We start from the raw sequence: 26,921 nt of genomic DNA, 5'->3' as shown, positions 1-26,921 counted from the left end.
CCATTCCCCCCACCAAGGAGTAAGAGAAGGAAAAAAAATTGAGAATACATAGAAGGGAGAGGAAAAGAGAGGGTGGGACAAAGAGAAATAATAGAAGAACAAAAAAAGATGGCTAGAGAGAGGGATGGGGAAAAAAATAAAAAATGAGGACAGCGAGAGATAAAAGGAAAAGAAAGGAGAACACAGAGAGGGTGGCACATCCTAAAATGCACCAGAAGGGGTTTTAATACTGTACAAGTGGAAGGTACTCCGGGAGCGCTAAATGTCCGGGGGTTAGGAACGCAAATGACTTGTCTTGCCTTGGGTGGTGACACAAAATAATTTTACTGTTGGGGTCCCAACAATTTGGGAAATTTTATCAAGGGGTCACAGCACTAGTAAGGTTGAGAACTACTGCCCTAGTGCATGGAATGCTTTAAAATAAAAAAATAAATAAAAAAACACTTCTGCCTTTAGAACCACTTAAACTTGCGACAGCTGATCATGGCAGTGGAGGGGGCAGTATTAATGTAAGAGCGACAAAAAAGATCACTTTAAGATCCACTCAAGATAGGGGAAAACACTCACATATCCCTCACTTAGTGAGACGGTCCTTTGCCATTGATGGAGAAGAGCGCCATGCTACGCACCTGTTTGGCCGTCCTGTTTCCCAACTCCTCAGCGATCTTTTGCCACCGCTTGGACTCCACCTCTTCCGGGGGGAACTTCAGAAGAAGTTGCTCCAGTCTTTTCTATTTCATCATAAAATGAAAACAATTGAGTGTTCATTGTATCCCTCAACGCAAATGAAAATTCAAAAGAACAAATCTATAAGCCTGGAAAAAGAGATGATCACGTGGATTTACAATACAATTTTTTGGATCCTTTACCTGTTCTTCCACTGACCACAACTGATTGAAGGTCCCCGGCTTGGAGTCCATACAGAGTCGGCCTCTTACCTGTGATACAAGTCAGAATGAGCGTAATACCAACAAGATACTTATATTTTTTTAAGGTAAATAAAAAACGCTACATATGAATATATTTACTATATATCATCGTAGCCAGCAGGTGGTACTATGGGCTTCTTTCCACACTTATACCAGGCTATATGGTTGCGATTTACCCAGATCCCTGGACCGGCACCCTGCTTAGCGAGCCACTGAGAGCCTGAGCCGGCCCAGAGCCTGAGCCACAGTATAGCGCTCCAGTGAGCGAGGATGTGGCAGAGCAGAGAGTCAGTCAGCAGCTCTCTGCTCGGGGAGCTGTGAGAACTGAGCGATCAGCAGTGTTTGATTGCTCGATTCTCAGTTTTAAAGACGCCGGGGGAACAGATGCAGCATCAGACCAATGCTGCATCCACCCATGTAAGTATAATTTTTAAAAAAACCCTCATACTTCTCTTATAAATCGGTGCCATAGTGTCCTCAGTTTCACTTCACATCCTAGCCCCCCTTTACAGTGTAGTCCCCTTTACAGTACAGGGCCCTAGCAATCACAGTTCTGAGATTTGCATGGCATATAGCAAAGCCATGTCTGGTGGGGCAGAAGACCTGACTTTTCTCTGCTGCATTCCACAATTCAGCAATTTTGTAAAAAGTGCAGGCATACCATGAGTTAGGTCCAAATAGCTGCCCAGCCACATTGTGGGCTTATCGCTATTATTTATATCGGACAGATATAAGGCTCTGCTGTAGGATACACTCAACACACAAGTCTGCAAGAGAGGAGAGAAGAAAATTGAGCAGCTATGCCTGCCCTTCCCCTCAGTTGGCCATTCACATAAGCCTTTGTATTTTGTGAATGAGTTCACACAATACAAAGGCTTCTGGGTTTGGTCAGGAGAGATGAGGGGAGGGGCGGGCATAATAGCTGCACTGACTCTACACTCGAAGGGGGCGATTCCAGCGCCAGAGCTCCGGAAGCAATGTTGCTGGAGCACAATGAACCTGTCAGATATAAATAATAGAAATAAGCCCAGGAGGTGGCAGGCGCCTTGTTGTAATTCAACCAAAGTTGCTGAATTCCTGGAATTCAGCTTTAACACTTGGGAGGTCTTGTCCTTCCCCAAGCCTGTGACTTGACAGTAAAAAGAGAAACAGCAGACTGGCAAATCTATGTCTCAGCTCTCTCTTCATTTCAGCATGTCCCTTATTAGCTCACAAGTCCAGAAATACAACTAACTGGCTGCTTCTCACTTCCCCAGTCTGAGCTCTGCCGTGCAAATCAAATTCAGACACTTACTTTCATTTGAAAAAAAAAAAAAAATTAATGATGTACAGCAAAAACCTTGGATTGTGAGCATAATTTGTTCCAGAAACGTGCTTGTAATCCAAAGCACTTGTATATCAAAGCATTTTTTTACAGGGTATAAAAGAGAAGAGAGGCACCTCTAGGTGTAGCGATAAGCTGCTAAATGTTGTCCCTTCATTAAATGTAACCATATTGCTACACTTAGAGGCTCCTCTCTTCTTTTTTATACTCAGTTGTGACATGACGCTACTCTTATATCAAGACATCGCTTGTATATCAAGGCAAAATGTATTAAAACATTTTGCTTGTCTTGCAAAAGGCAGGTTACTCTCAAACCAAGGTTTTACTGAATTCATTCACAGAGAGTTGTGTTAACTTGTGTCATTTTAATTGCTTGGAAGTTCAGCTTTAAAACAGTTTAACAATTAGGTAGTTTAGACTAAGAAGAATTTAAAGCGGAACTTCACCAAAAAAGGGGAGTCCAAGTTTGACAGGTACGCGCTCCCACTTCCAGTTAGGTCGCCATGGCGATCTGAACCAAAGTCGCACCCCCGCAGGCTCTTGGTACACATCACAGGAGACTGCGGGACCATTCATGGGGCGGGGGACAGCACAGCTCGTGCATGCGCAGTCATCTGTGAAGACGCACAGTTAAGATGCCAGAGCCTGTACCTGAAGACCGGCAAAGAGCCAAGTTGGGTGAGGACATCACTGGATCCTGGGACAGGCAAGCGTGTTTTTTTTTTAAAAAAGCAGTATTTGTAGCTGCTGAATTTTACATTTCTGTTTACATGGTGAAGAACCTCTTTAAGGCTGCATTCACACCTGAGCTTTTTGTCGCCTGAAGCGCAACGCTCAAATACGCTAGAGGGGAAAAAATACATTATACCCTATTGAGAAGGTTCACATCTGCACGCCGATATGCCTGACGCCGAACGACTGAAGCTCAAACAAGTTCCGGACCCTTTTTTGTCGCGCGTATCGGGCGGTTTGGGCGTATTTGAGCGTTTCCATTTCCCATAGAAACGCTCGATTCAAGCAAATTGCGCGACAACGAGCGTTTGCTACGGGCGTTTCGTCGCTTTAATCAATAGAACTTTTCACCCAGGTAGAAGATTAAAAAAATCTACCAACATAGCAACAAGTGATGAAAAGATGATCATTTTTCCTATTGGCTAAAATAAAAAACGTCGAAGTACAAAAACGTCGGACGACGCTGTATGCAAACGCGCAAATAAGCATGAATACACGCGAAAAAACTACCGTGGAATGCAGCCTAATACATCTCTTTAAAAAGCCTTCAATGTGACTGGGCATAAAATAAAAAAACTTAAACCTAAAAGGTTTTTTTAAATTTGTTACGCAATTGAAATGCACAGATGTGATCACGCTTTCAGTTTTAAGCTCAGCACATCTCTGTTGACAGTACGGTGAGATTGTACCGTGTATGACCCTTACATATTATACTCTGCTGTGTCATCTTGGTGTAGAGGCTGCAAACACCTTCAATAACAATGGTCCTGATATCCAATACATAATACATTGCCCAGAGACCACAATGCCTATCTATGGTTCCTTACCAATAAATGTCACCAATAGGTACAGACCTCCCAAAACGGTTCTCTTACCTGGGGCATATTAATCGCAGAGCTTTCCTGACCATCACTCTGGGGCAGGACAGAATAACAGGAAGGCTCTCCATCGTTTTCTCCTGTTCTCTGAGAATTGGCGTGTAGCCCAGCTGTCCAGATCAAATAAAGGCATTCTGTGTTAGTGCCCTCATTACACAATGTGAACCAAAATTCATTCCCTCATAATAAAGTTGGTCTTGTTTACTTATATTTAAGAGAATCAATGTTACAGTGGAACTTTACCCATAGCAACTTGATCAAAAATAATGTTCTTTAGCAAGGAACATACATTCTACATTAATCATTCTACATTAATTATGCTACCAAATTAGTGTGTACTGTAAATTGCCTCCAGCTTTGCTCCTGTTTCTTCTTACTGGGGGCTGCCATTTTGCTGAAGACCAGAGCCTCTGAACAGCAGTAAATCATAAAGCGGAGCTAAACCCATCAATTTAACAGTTTCAAAAAACAGTTACAATTCTGGAATGCCAGGATTGCCAACTGTCACATTTGCTTGTGTCCTCAACCAAACGGTCAAACCATTAAATAGCAGGTTTCTTAACTGATCACATGTGCAGCACCATGGCAATTGCAGATTAAACAGAAGCAGCTTCCTTAAAAGGAGAGGAGGGTTTAACCTCGCTTTAAGGCTGGGTCACTTATGTAAATTGGATGCAGGGGTTTCCCCCCATCCAATTCGCAAAAAACGGAGCGTGTGACTGGCTCTCAGTGAAGCCGATTCACACATCTCTGGGGAGGCCGCGGAGCACACAGGAGAAGGGTCTTCTGCATTTTTGTCTCAGATTTTTAGGCCCGAATTCAAGCAAAAAATTTGGACCTGAAATGGTCCCCTCCCTTGGGCTACAGGAGAGTCAGGACGCTCTCTACGTTGCAGATAGAGAAAGGAGCCGTGTTTTAGTGAGCATCCTGACTCTCCTGTAGTCCAAGGGAGGGGGCGAGGATGACACTCCACACCAGGGAGAAAGCCTCGCATTACTGTGTAGAGTTACAGGCAGAAGAACAGGAAGTGAGGATTTCTCAGAAGAAATAAGGACATTTAAAAGCAAAATGGAAGGATGAGGTAAGTGAAGGAGGACTGCACTAAGGTAAAGGAAGCTATTTAGGGAACAAAATGTACCTTTACAACCCCTTTAACTGACTAGCTATGACTAAGCACTGATTGTTTGTGCGAAACGCGTCAGTTTTTACCCCACTGCTTGCTGTGCTGTGTAGTCCTCGTTATCCTTTTTACACCATTAAAGGCTACCTTTTTAGGTTTATTTTGGTGTGCGGCTGTCCATGAATTCTTTTCATTGATTTTTTCCCTTTAACTGACAGTTTCTAGGTCATGCAATGCTGTACCCAAATTTAATTTGTATAATTTTTTTCACACAAATAGAGCTTTCTTTTATTGTATTTGATCATCACTGGATCACTTTTTTATTTTTTTGCAATATAAAATGAAAAAAAAAGACAGAAATTTTAGAAAAAACTTCACCAATATTTTCTACTTTGTTATAAAACATATCCAATAAAAAAAAATATATATTTGATATTCGTCTACAATCTATGGGATATATACTGGAATTTAGCAGCTATAGACACTATATTGTAATGGCGATGATCAGCAACTTGTAGTGAGACTGTGATAGTTTGGCGAACAATCTAGCACTGACACTATGTGGGAGCGTCACTGACATCATTAGTGACACCAATACAGTGATAATACTGTACAATGTCACTGGCTAAAAAGGGTTTAACATCTAGGGGTGATCAAGGTGTAAATATGTGCCTAACAACGTGTAAAGTGTGTTGCTTTTACTTTTCTATCTGGCTGTTTTTTTTTTCTCTTCTTTTTTAGGAAAAAGAAACAGCCAAATGGCTGATCAGTGTACAGTGCGCTGTGTGTATGTAAACACAGGGCTCTATCCTGTGGTTAGACACAGCCGATCAGCAGGTCTCAGCATTGGTCGGAACCTGCTGACAAAATGGCTTGTGTCCCCGCTGACATACATAATTACTGGGGGCGCATGGCATAAAGTTAACGTTTTGGATTTACACTTACTTTATTCGTTTTTTTCACTTATTTTCCCACACTGCATTAGTTGAACAGAAGTAAGAGGAATCTGATTGGTTATCGTGAATCCACAAAACAAAATAGAATTATTATACTTATAGGGCTCAGTACTAAAAGAATGGACAGTGTACATTTTATATCCTTATACACAATCAAAGCTGGTGGAACATCACAAGCTGCTCCTAATATCAGTCCAAATGTTTTTGGACATAAACAAATGAATTTAATCATCTGCTCGCATACACATTGGGGCCGATTTAGTAAAACTGGGAAGTGCAAAATCTGGTGCAGCTGTGCATGGTAGCCAATCAGCTTCCAACTTCAGCTTGTTCAATTAAGCTTCGACCAAAAAAAAAAATGGAAAAACGATTGGCTTCTATGCAGAGCCGCACCAGATTTTGCACTTTCCACTTTTAGTAAATCAACCCCACTGTGTAAGAGATATATCCTAAGACTGGCTGAGCAATATTACAAAATTGTGACATTGGGTTCAGCATGACTTCTGTCATAACACTTACTAACCTTTATCAAAAATGAGCTTCACTCTTCTTGAATTCCGTTTCCTGTTTCTGAACTCTCTTTCGAAGTTTCCAAGAGCTGAAGTATACTGGTCCCAAGAAATTTCTGGTAACTGAACAATCCTCTGAGTGCGAGGAATGCCAATATCCATCTAGTTCAAATAAAAACAATGTAGGTTGTTCAAGCTTCACCTTCCAAAACAACAAGGCTTCATTCATACAAGGCTCTGATCTGGTTTTACATTAACCACTTCCTTACTGGGCACGTATACCCCTTCCTGACCAGGTGAAATTTCAGCTTCTGGCACTGCGTCGCTTTAACTGACAATTGCGCGGTCGTGCGACCTGGCTCCCAAACAAAATTGACGTCCTTTTTTCCCCACAAATAGAGCTTTCTTTTGGTTGTATTTGATCACCTCTGCGGTTTTTATTTTTTGCGCCATAAACAAAAAAAGAGCGACAATTTTGAAAAAAAATCTATATTTATATTATTATATAGCTATAATAAATAGCCAATTTTTTTTTTTAAAAAAAAACATTTTTTTTCTCAGTTTAGGCCGATACGTATTCTTCTACATATTTTTGGAAAAAAAATCGCAATAAGCGACTGATTTGCGCAAAAGTTATAGCGCTTACAAAATAGGGGAGAGAATTATTATTAATTTTTATTTACTAGTAATGGCGGCGATCTGCGAATTTTATTGGGACTGCGACGTTATGGCGGACACATTGGACACTTTTGACAAATTTTTGGCGCCATTCACATTTATACTGCGATCAGTGCTATAAAAATGCACCGATTACTGTATAAATGTGACTGGCAGTGAAGGGTGGTGGTGAGGAAGGTGTTAAATGTGTACCCTAAATTGTGTTCTAACTGTGGGTCGAGGGGGGTGACCGATGCTGTGTCCCTATGTACAAGGGACACAGATCGGTCTCCTCTCTCCCTGACAGGACGTGGAGCTCTGTCTTGTCCCTGTAGCCGCCGATCGCGAGTGCCCGGCGGACATCGCGGCCGCCAGGCACGTGCATCGGTATCTCAGGAATGCGGTGGGCACGCGCGTGCCACCGCTCCCTCTAGTGGTCTGGAAGAGCGGAGGACGCATATATGTGTCCTGTCAGAGATTTAGAACCACCCTGCGGCCGCACATGTTATTTTATGCCTCTGTGCTGGACAGTGCCATAGAGAGTCATGGCTAGGAAAACTAAACTAAAGTCTCCCATGACTTTTTTCATACGGAGCCAGACAACCAGGAAGTGTCCAGAATAGAGCAGTTTTACAGCAACATCAGAGCAAAAACAAGCAATGAGGACATGAAACCAGGACTGCAGTAAGGTAAAGGAAGCTATTTAGCTAAAAAAAAAAAAAAATCCTTTAGTGGCCCTTTAAGACCTCGGTCACATAGTATGTACTATAGTGCAGGGATCCCCAACCCCTAGGCCACGGACTGGTGCCGGTCCATAGCCTGTTGCTGACCTGGCCGCACAGCAGGAGACTGCCCCTTTACAGTGTAGTCCCTTTATATCACAGTGCCCCCTTTACATTACAGTGCCCTTTATATCACAGTGCCCCCTTTACATTACAGCGCAGTCCCGTTTACATTACAGTGCCCCTTAACAGAGCATTTCCCAATACATTAATGTAAAGAGGACTGCATTGTAAAGAAGCACTGTAATGTGAAGGGGAACTGAGGAAACTGTGGGACTGCTTTAACCACTTCAATACCAGGCACATTCCCCCCTTCCTGCCCAGGACAGTTTTCAGTGTTGTCGCACTTTGAATGACAATTGTGCGGTCATGCAACACTGTACCCTACTTTTGGTGGTATTTTATCACCTCTGTGGTTTTCATTTTTTGTGCTATAAGCAAAAACATAAAAAAATCTAAATAAAAAAAACTGATGGGCACCGATAGGTGGCACTGGATAGGCAGCACTGATGAGGAGCTACTGACAGGCATTTCTGAGTGGCATCTGAAGGGCACTGACAGCTGATGTGCACCTCTGATGGGGGCTGCCCTGATAATCAATGTGCTCATTAACAGCACAGACCACCCCCCCCCCCCCGCCAGGAAGAGCAGCCGATCGGCTCTTCCTCGTCAGTATGAACAGGGGAAAGCCTCCAATCGCCGCGCGCCGGCTTGTTATGCTGATCACGTCATACGACGTCCGATCAGGATACCTAAACCACTTTGCCAATCTAATTTTGCTATATGGTGGGCGGCAAGTGGTTAAAGGTGAAACTGTGATGCAAAGGGGGACTGTGCACACTGATATAAAGAGGGTGTGAAGGGGGCAGAGGACAGACTTTGTGAATATCCTATCCCCTGACCCGCAGGGCTGTGGAGTCAGTAGATAAATGTTTTGACTCCTAAATGTTCCGACAATCTAAATTTAGTCGGAGTCTGAGTTGGAGTCGCTGCATTGTTTGCTGACTCCTACTCCAGGTACCCAAAATTTCCTCCGACTCCACAGCCCTGCTGACCCGTCCACCATAACCAACATCCTCCCCCTGCATCCCCCCTCCCCCGGTCCCTAGGAAAATTGGTTGCCATATAACCGGTTCCTGAAGCCAAAAAGGTTGGAGATCACTGCTCTAGTGTACATCTATGCAGGGACACACAAGTGTTCAGTGCATCCCCATGCAGGCAGTGCCATTGATACAAACTGGTACACAGCAGCTGCGTAGACACAGCCACTGCTCCCAATATGACATCTGTGTGGGTCCCTGTCCCCTGGGTTGGGGGAACGCACCTGCATTGATGTCATAATAGGAGCAGTCGCCATGTCTGTATCAATGGAACTACCTGCACGGAAATGCACAAAACACTTGTACATCCCTGTGCAGGTAAACACCATAGCCATATGGTATAGTACCCTGTGCGAACAAGGACTTATATGCAAAAATGTGTTTACATGTTCAATACAGACTTTTTCTGCAAAACTTTCCGGATAAATACCGCATGGATTTTTTTCATTAAAATAACTTTTATCTCAAAAGTAGTCAATTCACTAAAAAAACATGTGTTATTTACTGAATGCGTCTATATATATATATATATATATATATATATATATATATATATATATATATATATATATATATATATATATATATATATATAATCACTTACATTTTGCTTTATTGGTTCACTTTTTTTTTTTTTTACCTGCTAACACTATACCAGGGGGAGAAATAAATGTAGACAAAAATAATATGAAAATATTCTAGCATGCATTCATTCATCAACACGATCTCCCTCTGGTGAAATGGTACAATTTATTTTCATTCCTGAGCTCAGGACAGAACATTTCCACACCAATACATTGTATACTTTTAATTTACTGGCCAGTGCAGAGTTCCTTTCTTTCTTATTTTGTACTTTGCTAAAATAACGACTGCCTACTGAGAGGTGATAAATAACGAATGTGTGTTCTTCAGTAAATTGACTTTTATTTTTAGCAGTATTTACCTCACATTCGATATTTTACTTTGATGAATTGACTCTTTTCTCCCATGTTTTACTTCCGAAAAAACAGATCACATGACCATATTGCACAGGATAACCTTTAGTGAATTGACCCCATCGATTGGTGTATGGGTCCGAAAATCTGGTTAGGGTCCTTTCAAAGGCGCGGTTCGCCCGGCGGGCACAGTTTTGCTCAGTCGGGATCGCTCTGCTGACCCCCGCTGAGTAGGCGGATGACGGGATCTGTCTCTGCTCACTGTGCTGGGATGGACATGTCAGACATGTCCTTTATGGGGAGATCGGATGAAAATGGACCGCCTGTCTGTTTTCATCCGATAGACGGATGGAAAATAGGGTCACCATCCATCTGGTTTTAGCGGACAGGATCAGATGTCAGAAGACATGTCACCGCTGACCTCCTCTGCCCCATAGGAGTGAATGGAGGATCTGATTAGGTCTGCCTGAAAAACTGACAGGCGATCCTGATCGGAAAGCCTGTGTGAAAGGGCCCTAAGAATCTTGGAGATTAAATTAACTGGATATACTTACCTGTTGATTGACTGAAGAAACAGCTGTGCATGTAATAAATACCCAGATTTATTCTTAACCACATGCCGCCAAATGACATATATGTATGTCATTTTGGGAAAGTGGCTGTACCAGGGCGTGCCTGCAGCTAGGAGGTACCGTTTTTTTATAGCAGGCGGTTGGCTTTCATGTAATTTCATGTCAGCAGACGTGGCTATGCAGCGGCTCCGCCGTTACCACAAGCAGCAGGAGGTTAGACGACCTACCGCCCCCTTCCACCACTCAGCCCAGGTCTCAAACCGGGAAACATGAGCGATCAGCCGCCAGGTCCGCTGGCTGACCGGAGACACATAGCCGGAATTGGCTTTGATCAGGTCTCCGATGTAGTAAGCCAGAAGTGACGTCACAACATCACTTCCGATTTACTCGGCAGATAAAAAAAATAAAATCAAAAAGTACTCAAAAACACATATATTACTACGGGCTCTGTGCTGTTTTTACCATACAGAAATATGAATGTAAAAATAAATAATAAATAAAAAAAAAAGTATTAAAAACGTTCACAGCATCTACATATAAGAGGTATTAAACCCAAAAATTGTATATATTGTAGCTTACCAATCCCTAAATGTTATACCTGCATTCATTTTTTTTTTTACCTGTATTTTCACCTGGTCATCCAGCCAATAACATACTTCTGTCTAGGGTACCTCCACTATGGATGGAGGAGCATTGGAGACACATTTGGACAGCAGCATTGTCAATCTGGGGAGAGGGTGGTGTTAGATACACTAGCAGAGATGGACTTGTCTAAGAATTGAAAGCCAAAAAGTTACAGGAACCGTTTTTTTCCCCTTGCGAATAAAGGTTTTACATAAATGAATAAAATCTGATCCCTGTGAGCACCCCTGTCAGTGCTAAATGATTTGCCTCAACTCAGGATCAGCAGGCTAAAAAACAGAGCGGAAAAAAGTCTAAAAAAAGAAAACAATGCGGTCACATCTATGAATTGGTAAGCTGTAAAATATTACATTTTTGCTTTTGAGTTTAAACCTTCCTTGGAAACGTGCATATGATAATTTACAGCGCCTTAAAAAAGTATTCATACCCCTTTAAATGTTCCACATCTTGTCATGTTACAGCCAAAAACGTAAATGTATTTTATTGGGATTTTACGTGATAGACCAACACAAAGTGGCACATAATTGTGAAGTGATAGGAAAAAAATAAATGGCTTTCAATTTTAGAAATAAATATGTGAGAAGCATGGTGTGCATTTGTATTCAGCCCCCTTTTCTCCGATACCCCTAACTAAAATCTAGTGGAACCAATTGCCTTCAGAAGTCACCTAATTAGTAAATAGAGTCCACCTGTGTGTAATTTAATCTCAGTATAAATACAGCTGTTCTGTGAAGCCCTCAGAGGTTTGTTAGAGAACCTTAGTGAGCAAACAGAATCATGAAGACCAAGGAACACACCTGACAGGTCAGAGATAAAGTTGTGGAGAAGCTTACAGTGGGGTTAGGTTATAAAAAAAATATCCCAAGCTTTGAATGTCACAGAGCTCTGTTCATGATGTTGTGGGGATGCTTTTCTTCAGCAGGGACAGGGAAGCTGGTCAGAGTTGATGGGAAGATGGATGGAGCCAAATACAGGCCAATCCTAGAAGAAAAACTGTTAGTGTCTGCAAAAGACTTGGGGCGGAGGTTCACCTTCCAGCAGGACAACGACCCTAAACATACAGCCAGAGCTACAATGGAATGGTTTAGATCAAAGACTATTCATGTGTTAGGCCCCGTACACACGGCCGAGGAACTCAACGTGCCAAACACATCGAGTTCCCTCGGCCAGTTCAGCCCTGAACCCGCCGAGGACCTCGGCGGGCCGAGAGCTCCCATAGAACAACGAGGAAATAGAGAACATGTTCTCTATTTCCTCGCCGAGGTCCTCGTCGGCTTCCTCGGCCGAAAGTGTACACACGGCCGGGTTTCTCGGCAGAATTCAGCCAGAAACTCGGTCGGAAGCTGAATTCTGCCGAGGAAACTGGTCGTGTGTACGGGGCCTTAGAATGGCCCAGTCAAAGTCCAGACTTAAATCCAATTGAGAATCTGTGGCAAGACTTGAAAATTGCTGTTTACAGACGCTCTCCATCCAATCTGACAGAGCTTGAGGTATTTTGCAAAGAAGAATGGGCAAAAATGTCCCTCTCTAGATGTGCAAAGCTGGTAGAGACATCCCCAAAAAGACTTGCAGCTGTAATTGCAGTAAAAGGGGGTTCTACAAAGTATTCACTCAGGGGGTCCGAATACAAATGTACCCCACACTTTTCAAGAAATGTTGAAAACCATTTATCATTTTCCTTCCACTTCATAATTATGTGCCACTTTGTGTTGGTCTATCACATAAAATACATTTACGTTTTTGGTTGAAACACAAAATGTCGAAAATTTCAAGGGGTATGAATACATTTTCAAGGCGCTGTATACAGAAAACACAGAGCAAAGTGATAGAGCACATGCTAGTACTCTTCCTCCTGTGCACAGTGAATTATTGAATGAGACCAAACTCAAAGGAATGAAAAACCCACAATCGATGCACACCAACAAGACATGAGTGTGCTGTGAATGGTAATCGGCTTCAGCCCGTCTCCATCCGGGCCACACACCCAAAGCATTTCTCCCAGTCCTTGGCGCATTTCGTCACACTTCTGTCTCGTTTTACCGTGCCACATTGATTTCCCACCTCCATGACTAAGCCCCGAGTGCAGGGTGAAGCACGACGAAAAACCAAGGTCTGGATGGAGCCAGGCTGAAGCCGCTTTTATTCACATTACACTGGGGTGCGGCAATTGGGGTTTATTTCTTTGACTGCATTTCCTCATGCTGCGAGCTGGGAGAGGCCCTTTCTATGTCAGCACTTTTTTCCTTTTGTGTAAGCCACCAGAATTGAAGATGGGAGCCTTAAGCAGCACCTGAAGTTTTCTTAGCTTATGGCGACAGGGAGACAGAACTAAGAAGAAGGGAGCATTGCAACGGACGCACATGAACAGCTGCAGTGTTTGCTGAATAGCGTGAACAGCTTATCAACTGATAGCGGTTACCATTGTCATGGACACTGGCTGCAGGGACATTTTCTGCCCACATTTATCTTGTTATATTCCCTTTTTTGTTTAATTTTTGAAGAACTGTTTTCTTGTATATTGTATATTCCTGGTTTGTTTACTTTGGAACTATGGGCCAGATTCAAGTACATTTGCGTATCTTTGTGCCGGCGTAGCGCATCTCATATGCACTACGCCGACGTAACATTGAGAGGCAAGCCGAGTATTCACAAAGCACTTGCTCCCATATTTACGCCGGCGTAACGTAAATGGGCCGGCGTAAGCCCGCCTAATTCAAATTAGGAAGGTAGTGGGCGTGTTGTATTAAAATTAGCCGTGACCCCATGTAAATGAATTCCCGAAGGAACGGCGCATGCTCAGAATCACGTCGCATATACTCCCTAAGATACGTTGGCTCAATGCTTTCGACGTGAACGTAACTTACGCCTAGCCCCATTCACGTACGACTTACGCAAACAACGTAAAATCCGACGGCTGTTCCGACGTCCATACCCTAACATGACTTACCCCTGCTTTATGAGGGTAAACTATACGCCGGACATACGCCTTACGTAAACGGCGTAGCTTACTGCGACAGGCGCAAGTACGTTTGTGAATCGGCGTATCTAGGTCATTTACATATTCTAAACGTAAATCAACGGAAGCGCCCGTAGCGGTCAGCGTAAATATGCACCAAAGATACGACGCCGTAGGAGACTTAAATCGGTCGGATCAAGCTGAAATTCAGGCGTATCTGGTTTCAAGAATACGGCACATAGATACGACGGCGCATCCTACAACTTACGCGGCGTATCAACAGATACGTCGGCGTAAGTTGTCTGTGAAACCGGCCCTATATGTGTTCATTGAAAGAGCTGGTCATATTGGTCTCTGTTCCATGTGCTCCTATGAAGGCGCCAGACTTGCTAATTGTACAACCATAGGCGTTGTATATCTTGCTAAATGTCGCTGCGGCGCATTCTATATAGGAAAGACGAAGAGAACCTTTGCGAGAAGAATTAAAGACCATCTTTATTACCTAGACGCGGGATTACTCTATACTCCTATTTGCAAACATGTAGGCTTGCACCATAGCTATGACCCTTCATTTATCTCTTTTTTCGCTTTAGAAGTCATCCCCCTACCAGAAAGAGGTGGGGATTTTGACAAAAAAATTCTCCAACGTGAGGCTCGTTGGATCTTTGACCAGCGAGCCACATATTCACCAGGGCTTAATACGTCGCTGTCATTCAAACCCTTCTTATAAGTAAAGCCTATCAGCTGTTCATTATTATTTGCTGATATGACAAACTGGTTGTTACTTGTTTTGAATCACAGAGATGTCATTTAAAGACCCCACATAAATAATCTATTCTCAGTTGCTATATATAGGTCATTGGCAGGTTTGCCTCTACATTGTGTTTGCATACTGTATACTTAGAGGACCCTCCGAGAGATATATAACTTCTTATCTACTGTGATGGCTCAATTGCTCCATTCTCTTCGTCCAACTCATATATATATAATCTCTGTACTTGTTGCATCTTTATATTTATGGTGTTATGCTTGGTTTTGTTTTATCTGATCTTTTTCTAGCTTGTTGATTTATTTTGTATCCATTGCTGATTATCTCTCTTACTCTGTCCGGCTGTATGATAAGATAAAATAGCTGGAGAGCATAAAAATCCTTAATAATCGTGATTATCATGGACACTGCCTCTATCAATTTTTTCCTCTAGGTAGACAATGTAAAAATGAACCCTTATCGGATGTTTATTCTTGTAAAATTAAGAAACAAACTCTGGCCTTTTTCTCTGGAGTTATAGATATGTCTAATTGTATATATTTTATTTATTCTTTCATATCAAATTATTATTTCCGTTTTTTGAACTCTGAGCTGTATGATTCATTACGCAGGGGGCTTCTGGATGCAGGGGGAGGTTGAATTTTTCACTAAGCGTGATGCGGACAATCACGTGTCCCAACACAGGGGGCGTGGTCTCCTAGACGCCTCTGTTTCCCATCAGTAACATTAGATGGGACGCGCACGCACATCCAGCCAACTGTTCACCTTTTGGCTGTTAAGAGACAGTGATTTTATGTCTCTTCCTTATGCGCTCCAGCACACGTCATCTTGCTGGAGCGCACTATCCGCGTGCGCAATTGTTTTGGGACACGTGAACCGGAGGTGACGCCAGGGGTCAGCTTTGACTCTTTTCACCTCCGGTGGAAATGTAGCTATTTAAGTCAGCGCTGACGATGGACATGTCAGACGCTGGCTTGGACGGCTGGAGGAAGGACCATACAATCTTATGCGAGACGCCAGCATACGGATTCCTTATGCTATTACTATTCAGCAAAGGTAATTAATCCTTGATTCAATGAATCTATGCCCCACTTAGGCTATCTAGCCACATGTATCACTCCAAAATATTAAATTCTTTTCTTATTCATTTCGTTTTAGAATCTAAGTGGCAATATGTGGTATTGTTTTTGAACCACTACACCAATACTACCCTGAAGTGTAATTCAACGGAGGCATTATATCCCCTAATTACAACAGCAAATACCACTGTACTATATAATTTTCTTTTTCTATCACCACTTAAGGTAAAAATTCTTGCTTATTTCTCTATCCAGTTTTCATATATATATATATATGGACGGTTGCCCTACTATGACAATAGTTACAGGCACTGTGCCCTATTATTTATATATGGGATAATTATTAGTCTCTGATATATTGATATATTTATATATATATATATATACTTATTTTTTATCTATAGAATTTTGTGGGAACCTATTAGGAACCTCTGTGGATCCATCTGGCAGCACTAAGCTTAACTTTGCTACTATAGAGGTAAACATCTCCATTGAGCTTTCATTAGATATTTTCTCTTCCATCACTATTAAATGCATTAATAATTCATTTATACAATATATATCTATAGACATATTTTTCAATATTTCCCACTATTACCTTTATCTTTTTGCCTACTTTTAGGAAGAATATAGATACATTTTTTGTCATCTGTATCTTCTCCTTCTTTGTGGGAGGAAATCCTCATAAACATTTCATTGTCCGCACCTGTTAAAATCAAGTAGATCTGGCTTCCACTGATTATAAGTGGAATAACTAATCTCCTGATTGCGTCCAGTGCTTCTTTGCTGATCTCTAGGCAGGCCTTCTGCCCAGCTCTTGGAGCTCTTTTTAACGGAAATGGTAAGCGCACTATATATCTCTCTTTATGTATATATGTGTTAAAAACACACACATTTTTTCAAATGTTAAAAATAAAACATATTAAATTATTGTACTATATCTGTATTAATGATAAATCTTTATGTCATACACAGACCGCTACATGCATTAAAGGAACAGGAACATTATGCAAGCCCTGATGAAGCACACATAGTGCGAAACTAGTTGGCTAAATCCGCATTAATCTTCCTTAAAATAACCAATTTCCCCCATACCTTGTTTTTCATGTAATTGTGGTTCTGACCATATATATATCTCATTGTATTAATGACTGTATGAAATATGATATTTTATATTTATATTTACATGATTAAATTATTTTTGATACTACTTTAACCTTGTGTTTTGTGCGCCTACCTTGGATACCAAGAGCAACACATCTCACATCAAAAAATCCCTATATTCGGAGAGGAACTGACCTCCCCTAATATATGCCAACTCCTTTTTATCTTTTATGAAGGCGCCAGACTGTCTGGGTGGCTAGCTGTTGATTAGCTTACTGTTAATTAGATCACTGTTAGCTGTTCCTTAGATGTTCTGATGATATTGCCGTTTACAGTTTGCATTGTTTAGGACAATGTGATCAAGTATTTACTTGATTCTGTGTGTTATATATTCTGTGTATATATTCTGTGTATAATTTACAATAAAGTCAGTTCCAGTTTGCACCTAAGCTAGCGTCGTCTAGCTCTTGGTGCAATATTAAGTTATAATACCTGGTTCCTGAGTGAAGAAAGCTGTACCTTGACGGAGTCACCCAGGTGCCAGGTGGTCCGTCACACCTGTTAAAACAGTTAATAAAACTGCTGTTCAGAATATACCATACCTTCTTTTGAAGAGTCTCCACAAATCCAATAGGATCGACCAGCGCGTCCTTCTGGTGATGAGTTAACTTCTCAATGTCTAACACGGCTTGTGATCGCTGAGACTCCAGCACTGAGATAGTTTGTAAAAGCCTCTGATAACTGGAAGTAAAAGAGAAAAGAAAAATGACAATCCGCGCACACAGCTCAAGACTCTAGAAGGACACAGACCATACAGAAACCCATTACACCAAGTGATACACAGTACAGGATAAGACCCCATCATACAGCAAGGTCCACACAAAAAAGAATATTGCAAAATCGTAAATGTCAAGAAACATTGTGCGACTGTAACAAAAGTTCAAGGAAAGGTAGACCGTTTTGTTTCAGGTTTCCCTCAACATTAGTATTCAACAAAATAATCCATTTAGCCTAAACTCACCTGGCCATACAATAAATGGAACAGGTTTACATTCAGACTGAGTCCCGGCCTGAGCTTGCGAACCCGGAAGGAAGACCAAATGAAGACGGAAGTCTCTGCAGCCCGCTGTAGGGCTTCGTTTAAAGGCAAGTCTCTCATAATGTGCTAGTATGCGATGCAAGGCTCGGTATAACATTGTCTTGCAGGGGGATAATTTTTATTAATTTTTTTGACTTTAGAAACTTTACGACCTCTTTATAAATATGATGGGTGTTTGGAGTGGGTTCCACACTGTCTAGGAATCTGTCCTGGTCAACATTTGTTCTAGGGGTTGGTAGAGTGGGTTTGGCTCATGGGTTTTATTGTGATGGTGCACAGGAGCGAGTGAAAGTGACAATGAACAGTGGTTGCATCAAAGAGCAGGCACCACATGGGAGAGAAATTTACACGTGAAAATCAACTTTGCAAGAAAATTACTTAGAACCCACAAACATTATATATTTTTTAAGCAGAGGGCCTAGAGAAGGGGGAAGGCAATCTTAGAGAGATGGAGATCTACTTGAACAACACTGATAATGTCAAGGATCATCGGGCCCAGTGGCCGGTTGTTAGGACCAGTTCACACCAGAACGTGATGCCAAAAGGGCATGTTCCACAAGCGTTTCCTGCATAGTGTTCAAAACGCACTGCCTTTGTGATCTACTGCAGGTGATGATACACTGCCAACTTCCAAATAGATCCCAAACGCCATGGACACAAAAATAAAATTAGAAGAGAGTGCAGGATTTAAGAGTGCGCTACGCTCAGAATGCAGGGATCAGGAGTGCGCTACGCTCAGACTGCAGGGATCAGGAGTGCGCTACGCTCAGAATGCAGGGATCAGGAGTGCGCTACGCTCAGAATGCAGGGATCAGGAGTGCGCTACGCTCAGAATGCAGGGATCAGGAGTGCGCTACGCTCAGAATGAGTGCGCTACGCTCAGAATGCAAGGATCAGGAGTGCGCTATGCTCAGAATGCAGGGATCAGGAGACAAGACGTGAGGACAACAACCGAGGAGAAGGCATTGCTCACCATGGAGGATTGGTGACCCCTTGTGGGATATGAACTGCATCTGGTGCCCCCTGGAGGTTTGCCATGTTATACTTATTATACAGCCCGAATCCTCCTCTTCGGTGATCCTGGACCCTCCTTCTCGTTGAGAGCCCCCACAGCAAGCAGCTTGCTATGGGGGCACCTGACCTTAACCGCAGCTCCGTGTCCATTTAGACACAGAGCTGAGCCCTCTCCTCACTGGCCAGCTGACTTTGATTGACAGCAGCGGGACCCAATAGACTGTGCTGCTTTCTCAGCCATTGAAGAGGGGAGTCCCGAGCAGCTGAGACACTCCTGCAACATTGCTGGATGGGCTCAGGTAAGTATTAGGGGGGGCTGTTTTTTTATCCTAATACATACAATGCATTAAGATAAAAAAATACTTCTGCCTTTACAACCACTTTAAAATGTTACTAAACCCACAACAGTAAAATCAGTGTGTATATGCAGTAAAGCATGCTTGTTATACTCACTGTTAACCTAAGGGGGTTAATCCTCCCCATTGTGTAAAAAGGCTGTTTGATCCTGTCTTCTCTGATCCTCCTCCCCCTTCTACTGTCCCCTAATAATTTCCTAAAATCACAGGAGTATGTAGTCATGCTGCACATGCTCCGTTTAGTGTGAGACGTTTTTGTTTTTCCCTGGGAGAATGCATGTAATCAGCACAGGGCCAATCAGCACTGTACAGACAGAGGGTCAGGGGTCCTGCATCCTGATAGGACAATCAGAAAACTCCTCCTGCAAGCTTTAACCAGTGTTTGGCTGGACACAGAAGTCACAAGACTGCTATATACTGCTGATGGGAAAAGATATTTAACAGTTTTTATATTTACTAAAATAATTGCATTTCCATGTTCTGTGTACTGTGGAAGACCAGATGTAGTGAATTCAGGGTCCTGGGTTTAGTAACACGTTAATTGTCATCTGTTTTGTGCCTACCAAGCTCTGCAAGGCGCGACTCCTCCAAGCGGTAGAGAATTTCTTGGTGAATGAGTGAGCAGTAGAGACTGTACAAAGTTTCTATTGTCTGCCGACTGAGGAAACAATCACAAGATGCAGAGGTCCAGTAGAGGGTTTTTTTTTTTGTGGCCATCCCGCATCACTACGCTGCTCTGTGCGTTCCACCATCACAGTATGGATCACATCACCTCACACTATTGTTTTTGTAAAATCAATACATCATTGCCCCCCCCCCCCCCCAAAAAAAAACATGTAGCAGAATACAAATTGGCCTAAATGTATAAAGAAATTTGAATTGTTTTGTTCATTGGATAGGTTTTATAGCAGAAAGTGTAAAATATTGTTTCCTTTTCAAAATTGTTGGCATTTTTTTTGTTTACAGCGCAAAAAAAAAAAGAAGCTTTAATTGGGGGGTAAAAAGGACGTACATTTTAATTGGGTAGCGCGTTGCAAGACTGCAGAATTGTCAGTTAACCCCTTAAGGACCGCTGCACAGCCATTTACGTCGGCAAAATAGCACAGCTGGGCATTTGGACGTCCAGGTATGTCCCCTTTAAGATGCCCAGCCGTGTCCTCCGTGACCGCGCCCGTGGGATCCGATCGCCACTGGTGTCCCGCGATCGCGTCACAGAGAGGAAGAACGGGGAGAGGCGAGTGTAAACAAACCTCTCCCCTAGTGTGGCTGTCACTGATCATCTGTTCCCTGTATTAGGGAATGACGATCAGTGACGTCACACGTACAGCCACACCCCCCCCCCCACAGTAAGAATCACTCCCTTAGGGCACACTTAACCCCTTCACTGCCAGTGTCATTTTCACAGTAATTAGTGCATTTTTATAGCACTTTTCGCTGTGAAAATGACAATGGTCCCAAAAATGTGTCAAAAGTGTCCGATGTGTTCGCCATAATGTCGCAATCACGGAAAAAAAAAATCACTGATCGCCGCCATTAGTAGGGAAAACTTTTTTTTTATATATATATATTAATAAAAATGCAATAAAACTATCCCTTATTATGTAAACGCTTAAACTTTTGCGCAAACCAATCAATAAACGCTTATTGCGATTTTTACCAAAAATATGTAGAAGATTGCGCAATTTTCAGTTAAAGCGGCATAGTGCCGATTCGCAAAAAGGGGCCAGGTCCTTTACCTGCATAATGGTCCGGGGCTTAAAGGAGTTGTAAATAAAAAAAAAAAAAATTATGCTGAAATGACTGTTTACAGGGTAGAGAGACATAATAGTTAACGGATTCCTTTTAAAAACTATTAAAAATAGATAACAATCAATCATATAAGGGTACCTGCAGTTTCTAGTTTAGTTTTTGCATGTTGTTTCCTGCCTCTGCTGTACAGAGCCACAGAGCCAATACAGGGCAGTGATGGTTTGGAAAACGAAACGGATTGGTGCTGTGGGGTTTTAGACACACAGTAATCACACCTCCTTGATTAGTGACCACAGAGAGAAAGCTCCCAGTACTGTGGTTATCAGGAAACAGACAACCAGGAAGTGTGGAGATCAGAGAAGAATTACAGCAACTTGAGACCAAAAACGAACAATGAGGACATGAAAACAGCACTGCATTAAGGTAAAGGAAGCTATTAAAGTGGAGGTTCACCCAAAAAAAACTTTTTTTTTAACATTAGATTGAGGCTCATTTTGTCAAGGGGAATCGGGTGTTTTTTTTACAATCGACGCAGTACTTACCGTTTTAGAGAGCGATCTTCTCCGGGACTGGGCGTTCCTACTTGATTGACAGGCTTCCGACGGTCGCATACATCGCGTCACGATTTTCCGAAAGTAGCCGAACGTCGGTGCGCAGGCGCCGTATAGAGCCGCACCGACGTTCGTCTTCTTTCGGCTACTCGTGACGCGATGTATGCGACCGTCAGAAGCCTGTCAATCAAATAGGAACGCCCAGTCCCGGAGAAGATCGCTCTCTAAAACGGTAAGTACTGCTTCGATTTTGAAAAAAACTACCCGATTCCCCTTGACAAAATGAGCATCAATCTAATGTTAAAAAAAAAAAATTCTGGTGAACTCCCGCTTTCATATAAAAAAATGAATTCCTTTACAAACCCTTTAAGTGGTTAAAGTAATGCAGTGCTGCACTGCAAAAAGTGGCCTGGTCAAGAAGGGGGGGCAAGCCTTCTGGAGGTCAAGTGGTTAATTAAAACTTTTTTTTTTTTTTTTTACTTCAATGGCCCTGTATTCTATTTTTCTGCCTTCCTGTAATGTCCTCCATGAGCTCCCAAATCTTACCTCTTTTCCCTCATTTCATTGTCGTCATGTGCACTGCTCTGTGAACACTACACATCCCATAGTCCTTAGCCCAGCAAAACTGCATGCGCCTGTAAATCTTACAGGTCATCAGTTTGCCGTTAATCATGAATAATGGATGTAGAATTATTGTTCTCACTGCAGCATGCTCGGAAATATGTAACATGTGTAACGCAATCAACAACTTTGCATGTAGGCGCCCAAACACATGTTTATGTTCGTATGTGCATGTATGTGGGGGGGAAGGGGGCGCCAACTTTTTTTTATGGGAAGGAGATTTTAAGTACTTGGGGATTATTAGACCCCAAATCTCTCTTCTGTCTTCAAATGCTGATCTGCTTCAGTCTGATCTAACCAAGATAAGTTTGATTCAGATGCTTATGCCTTGTAAACAACAAACTGAATGAATCAGTAGTGACAAAATCCTCATCACTCTCGCTTTTTTGACATCGAGAAGAGAAGGGCGAGTACAGATGTACTTGTCTTTTCTCAGTCGGACAGACCATCCTCAGCGGTCCCAGGTTCTTTGAGAACCCATAAATGGTGGCGGCGGTCCTTCTGCGCCCTATACAAGTGATCCAAAGGCTCAGATAGACTTTCCTGTAGAAGTTATCGCCGGTCACAAATTTAGCAGACATCATCCCAGTATAACCACTTCAGCCCGAGGACGTAAAGGTTCGCCCTAAGGATGTGAAGTGGTTAAGTAGGTGTTACCTCTTGAACATTAATTCCACTGGGGAGCTGCAAAATAATGAATTTCTGTTTTAACCACTTCAATATATCGGGCGCCCTTCCTGTCCAGGCTAATTTTCAGCTTTCAGTGATGTCGCACTTTGAATGGCAATTGCACGGTCATGCAACACTGTACCCAACTAAATGTTTTATCATTTTGTCCACACAACTAGAGCTTTATTTTGGTTGTATTTAACCACTTCCAGACCTGCGCACGACGATGTACGTCCTCTTTTTAAAGATGGATATCTCGGTAACGGCAGCAGCTGCTGCCACAACCGAGGTATCCATCTTTAGTGTGAGCGGTCCTGTACACGATAACGGCGGTCTTCGCAGCGGATTCGCCGCAAGATCGCCGTTATCAAAAATCTCCTTCACCCGTCCTCATAGCTCTGCTGGGCGGAAGTGACGTCAAAACGTCAGTCCCGCCCAGCCTCTTAAAGAAACTTTTTTTTTTGTCATTTGAAAAAATGACAGTTTCAATTTTTTTTTTCCTTGCATTTTAGTCTAATTATGAGATCTGAGGTCTTTTTGACCCCAGATCTCATATTTAAGAGGACCTGTCATGCTTTTTTCTATTACAAGGGATGTTTACATTCCTTATAATAGGAATAAAAGTGATCAAATTTTTTTTTTTTTTGTTTCAGTGTAAAAAGTAATAAAATAAATAAAAATAAATAAGAAAACAAAAAAAAAATTTTTAAAGCGCCCCGTCCCGACGAGCTCGCGCGCAGAAGCAAACGCATACGCGAGTAGCGCCTGCATCTGAAAACGGTGTTCAAATCACACAAGTGAGGTATCGCCGCGATCGTTGGAGCGAGAGCAATAATTCTAGCCCTAGGCCTACTCTGTAGCTCAAAAGATGCAACCTATAGAATTTTTTAAACGTCGCCTATCGAGATTTTTAAGGGTAAAAGTTTGACGCCATGCCACGAGCGGGCGCAATTTTTAAGCGTGACATGCTGGGTATCATTTTACTCGGCGTAACATTATCTTTCACAATATATAAAAAAATTGGGCCAAATTTATTGTTGTCTTATTTTTTAATTAAAAAAAGTGAATTTTTTCCAAAAAAAGTGCGCTTGTAAGACCGCTGCGCAAATACGGTGTGACAAAAAGTATTGCAATGACCACTATTTTATTCTCTAGGGTGTTAGAAAAAATATATATATAATGTTTGGGGGTTTTAAGTAATTTTCTAGCAGAAAAAACTGTTTTAGTCTTGCAAACACCAAATCTGAAAAACACCTAAGGTCTGGAAGTGGTTAATCAATTTTCATTGTTTGCTAAATAAAAAGATAGAACATTTTAAAAAAAAAATTGCGCTTTTCTTTCCTAGTTATAACATTTTGCAAATAAAGAATTGTTCTTCGTAGGCCAAAATTTATTCGGCTAAATTTTTTCCATGAAAAGAACACTAATCAGTGTATATTATTTAGTCTGTAGGAGAGTTATACAGTCCACAAACTGTGGTATATATCTGAAAATTGATCAATCCTGATGTACTCATTTCTTGAGGCCCAAAGATGTCAGAACAGTACAAATACCCCCCAAATGGAAATGTTAAAAAATATATATATTTTTTACACTGGCACAAGTGACTGACTAGTACGATTTTTTTTAACACACTGACTAGAGCAATATAATGTTAACATAGTAACACTGTACTGCTCTTTTTTTTTTTTTTTACACGTTTGCATATAGCAATTAATTTCATTGCTATAAGCAAGCATTTTACTGAATAAAATTGATTTATTCAGTTTGTTTTGTTGTGATTGGTCACAGCTGATCACATGGCACAGATGGGCTGTGATTGTCCCGGTCCGTACCATGTGATAACAGTGACCAATCACAGCTTAAAAACACAATTGTTCACAATGGATGGCTTGAAAGGAAGCCATCCATTGTTTATAACTGTCATGTGACCTGCTGTGATTGGTTACAGTGGTCACATGGTACCAGTACCTTACAGATCGCGCTGTGCGGCGCGCTCCCAGCACAGAGGTACGCATATATGCAGCCCCATGGAAAATAGCCCAGTTCAGTGAGGCTGCATATATGCGTACCACTGGCGGGAAAAGGTTAAAAATTAGTGAACAGGCAGGAATTTTAAAGCAGACGAGACATGCTTTGTCTCTTCTGCATTAAAGTTACATACCTGCCTGTCCACCCTTGTACGCACGCGCAGCTCACTGTACAAATTTGGCAATGCTGAATCTGACTAAACTCCTGCGCAGAAGTGATGTCATCCCTGCCTGGCCGATGACAGCGGCCGGCGATCGGGACCCGGAAGTCAGCGTCCAGGCGAGGCGCTCTGGGGCATCACTGGAGCCAAGGTGAGTATAGTTCCGCTTTAATGCTGTTGACTAACTGCATCATGTTTTATTTTGCCAATAGTTCCACTTTCCGCCCAATGACGTTGTCGACTTTGAGTGGGGAAATCAGGGACAGGCATCATTCAGATATCTTCTTTTAGAGCCAGCGATTTCCTACACCATAAGAACAATCATAGTGTTTGTTCAGCTGCTTGATAGTTCCAATAGGCAGTGGGAGGGGACAACAACACCCCCCCCCGTCGCCCTCCGGTGCTTCTCCTAGAATCGGTCAATGCCAGAAGTTTACCATAGAGAATCTTTCCAAGGACGGGGCACGATGTTATGACGTCACGCTCAGCCTCTGCAAATGAAAAAATGCTGCTGCCTCGGCTGGGAAGCCATGATTGTTTTTTTTTTTTTCAGGCTTCCCAGCCAAGAGGCGAGATGTGGGGACTTGACACCTGATCTCGCTGCAAAGAGGACCCGTCAAGCACTATTCCTATTACAACGGATGTTTACATTCTTTGTAAAAGGGATAAAAGTGATCAAAAAAAAAAAAAAGGAAATAGAGTGTCAAAATAGAAAAGTAAAATATACAGTAAAAAAAATTTAAAAAGCACCCGCGCGCTCGCTCGCAGAAGCGAACGCATACGAAAGTCGTGCCCACATATGTAAACGACGTTCAAACCGTGAACGTTACAGCGAGAGCAATAATTCCAGCAATAGATCTCCTCTGTAACTCTAAACAGGTAACCTGTAAAAAAAATTAAAGCGTCACCTATGGGGATTTTAACCACTCCACTTGCTTAGTGGCCCATAGTCAAAAGACGTCCTGTTTTTAAAGATGGATATCTCGAGAATGGCAGCAGCTGCTGCCACAAACGAGGTATCCATCTTTAGTGTGCGCGGTCCTGTAAACGATAACGGCGGTCTCCGCGGCGTGACTCGGCTGGTGACTGGGAACGAGACTGAAGGAAAAATCTCCTTCACCCGTCCCCATAGCTCTGCTGGACGGAAGTGACGTCAAAACGTCAGTCCCGCCCAGCTTCTTAAAGAAACATTTTTTTTTTTGTCATTTGGAAAAATGACATTTTCAAATTTTTTTTTTTTTCTTGCATTTTAGTCTAAATATGAGATCTGAGGTCTTTTTGACCCCAGATCTCATATTTAAGAGTACCTGTCATGCTTTTTTCTATTACAAGGGATGTTTACATTCCTTGTAATAGGAATAAAAGTGATCAAATAATTTTTTTTTTCTTTCAGTGTAAAAAAATTATAAACGAAATAAAAATAAATAAGAAAACAAAAAAACTATTTTTTTTAAAACGCCCCGTCCCGACGAGCTCGCGCACAGAAGCGAACGCATACGCGAGTAGCGCCCGCATATGAAAACGGTGTTCAAACCACACAAGTGAGGTATCGCCGCGATCGTTAGAGCGAGAGCAATAATTCTAGCCCTAGACCTACTCTGTAGCTCAAAAAATGCAACCTGTAGAA

At 42.2% G+C, this 26,921-nt stretch overlaps 1 protein-coding gene across 3 annotated transcripts in view; it reads right to left on the bottom strand.

The window, feature by feature from the left end:
- The window catches only part of ZZZ3 (zinc finger ZZ-type containing 3), a 72,836-nt gene that overhangs the window by 24,451 nt on the left and 21,464 nt on the right, over positions 1-26,921 (bottom strand). For all 3 annotated transcript variants that reach the window (XM_040360662.1, XM_040360663.1, XM_040360664.1), the window contains exons 3-7: positions 17,647-17,785; positions 6,463-6,610; positions 3,861-3,973; positions 870-938; positions 630-731 (exon numbers count right to left, since the gene is read on the bottom strand). In XM_040360662.1, coding sequence (XP_040216596.1) covers positions 630-731; positions 870-938; positions 3,861-3,973; positions 6,463-6,610; positions 17,647-17,785 — 571 coding nt within the window. The remainder of the gene's footprint in view (positions 1-629; positions 732-869; positions 939-3,860; positions 3,974-6,462; positions 6,611-17,646; positions 17,786-26,921) is intronic.

This window comes from Rana temporaria, chromosome 7 (assembly GCF_905171775.1).
Source record: "Rana temporaria chromosome 7, aRanTem1.1, whole genome shotgun sequence".
NCBI lineage: Eukaryota > Metazoa > Chordata > Amphibia > Anura > Ranidae > Rana > Rana temporaria.
The sequence above is the reverse complement of the archived record's forward strand: the minus strand, read 5'-3'. Positions and strand labels throughout refer to the sequence as shown.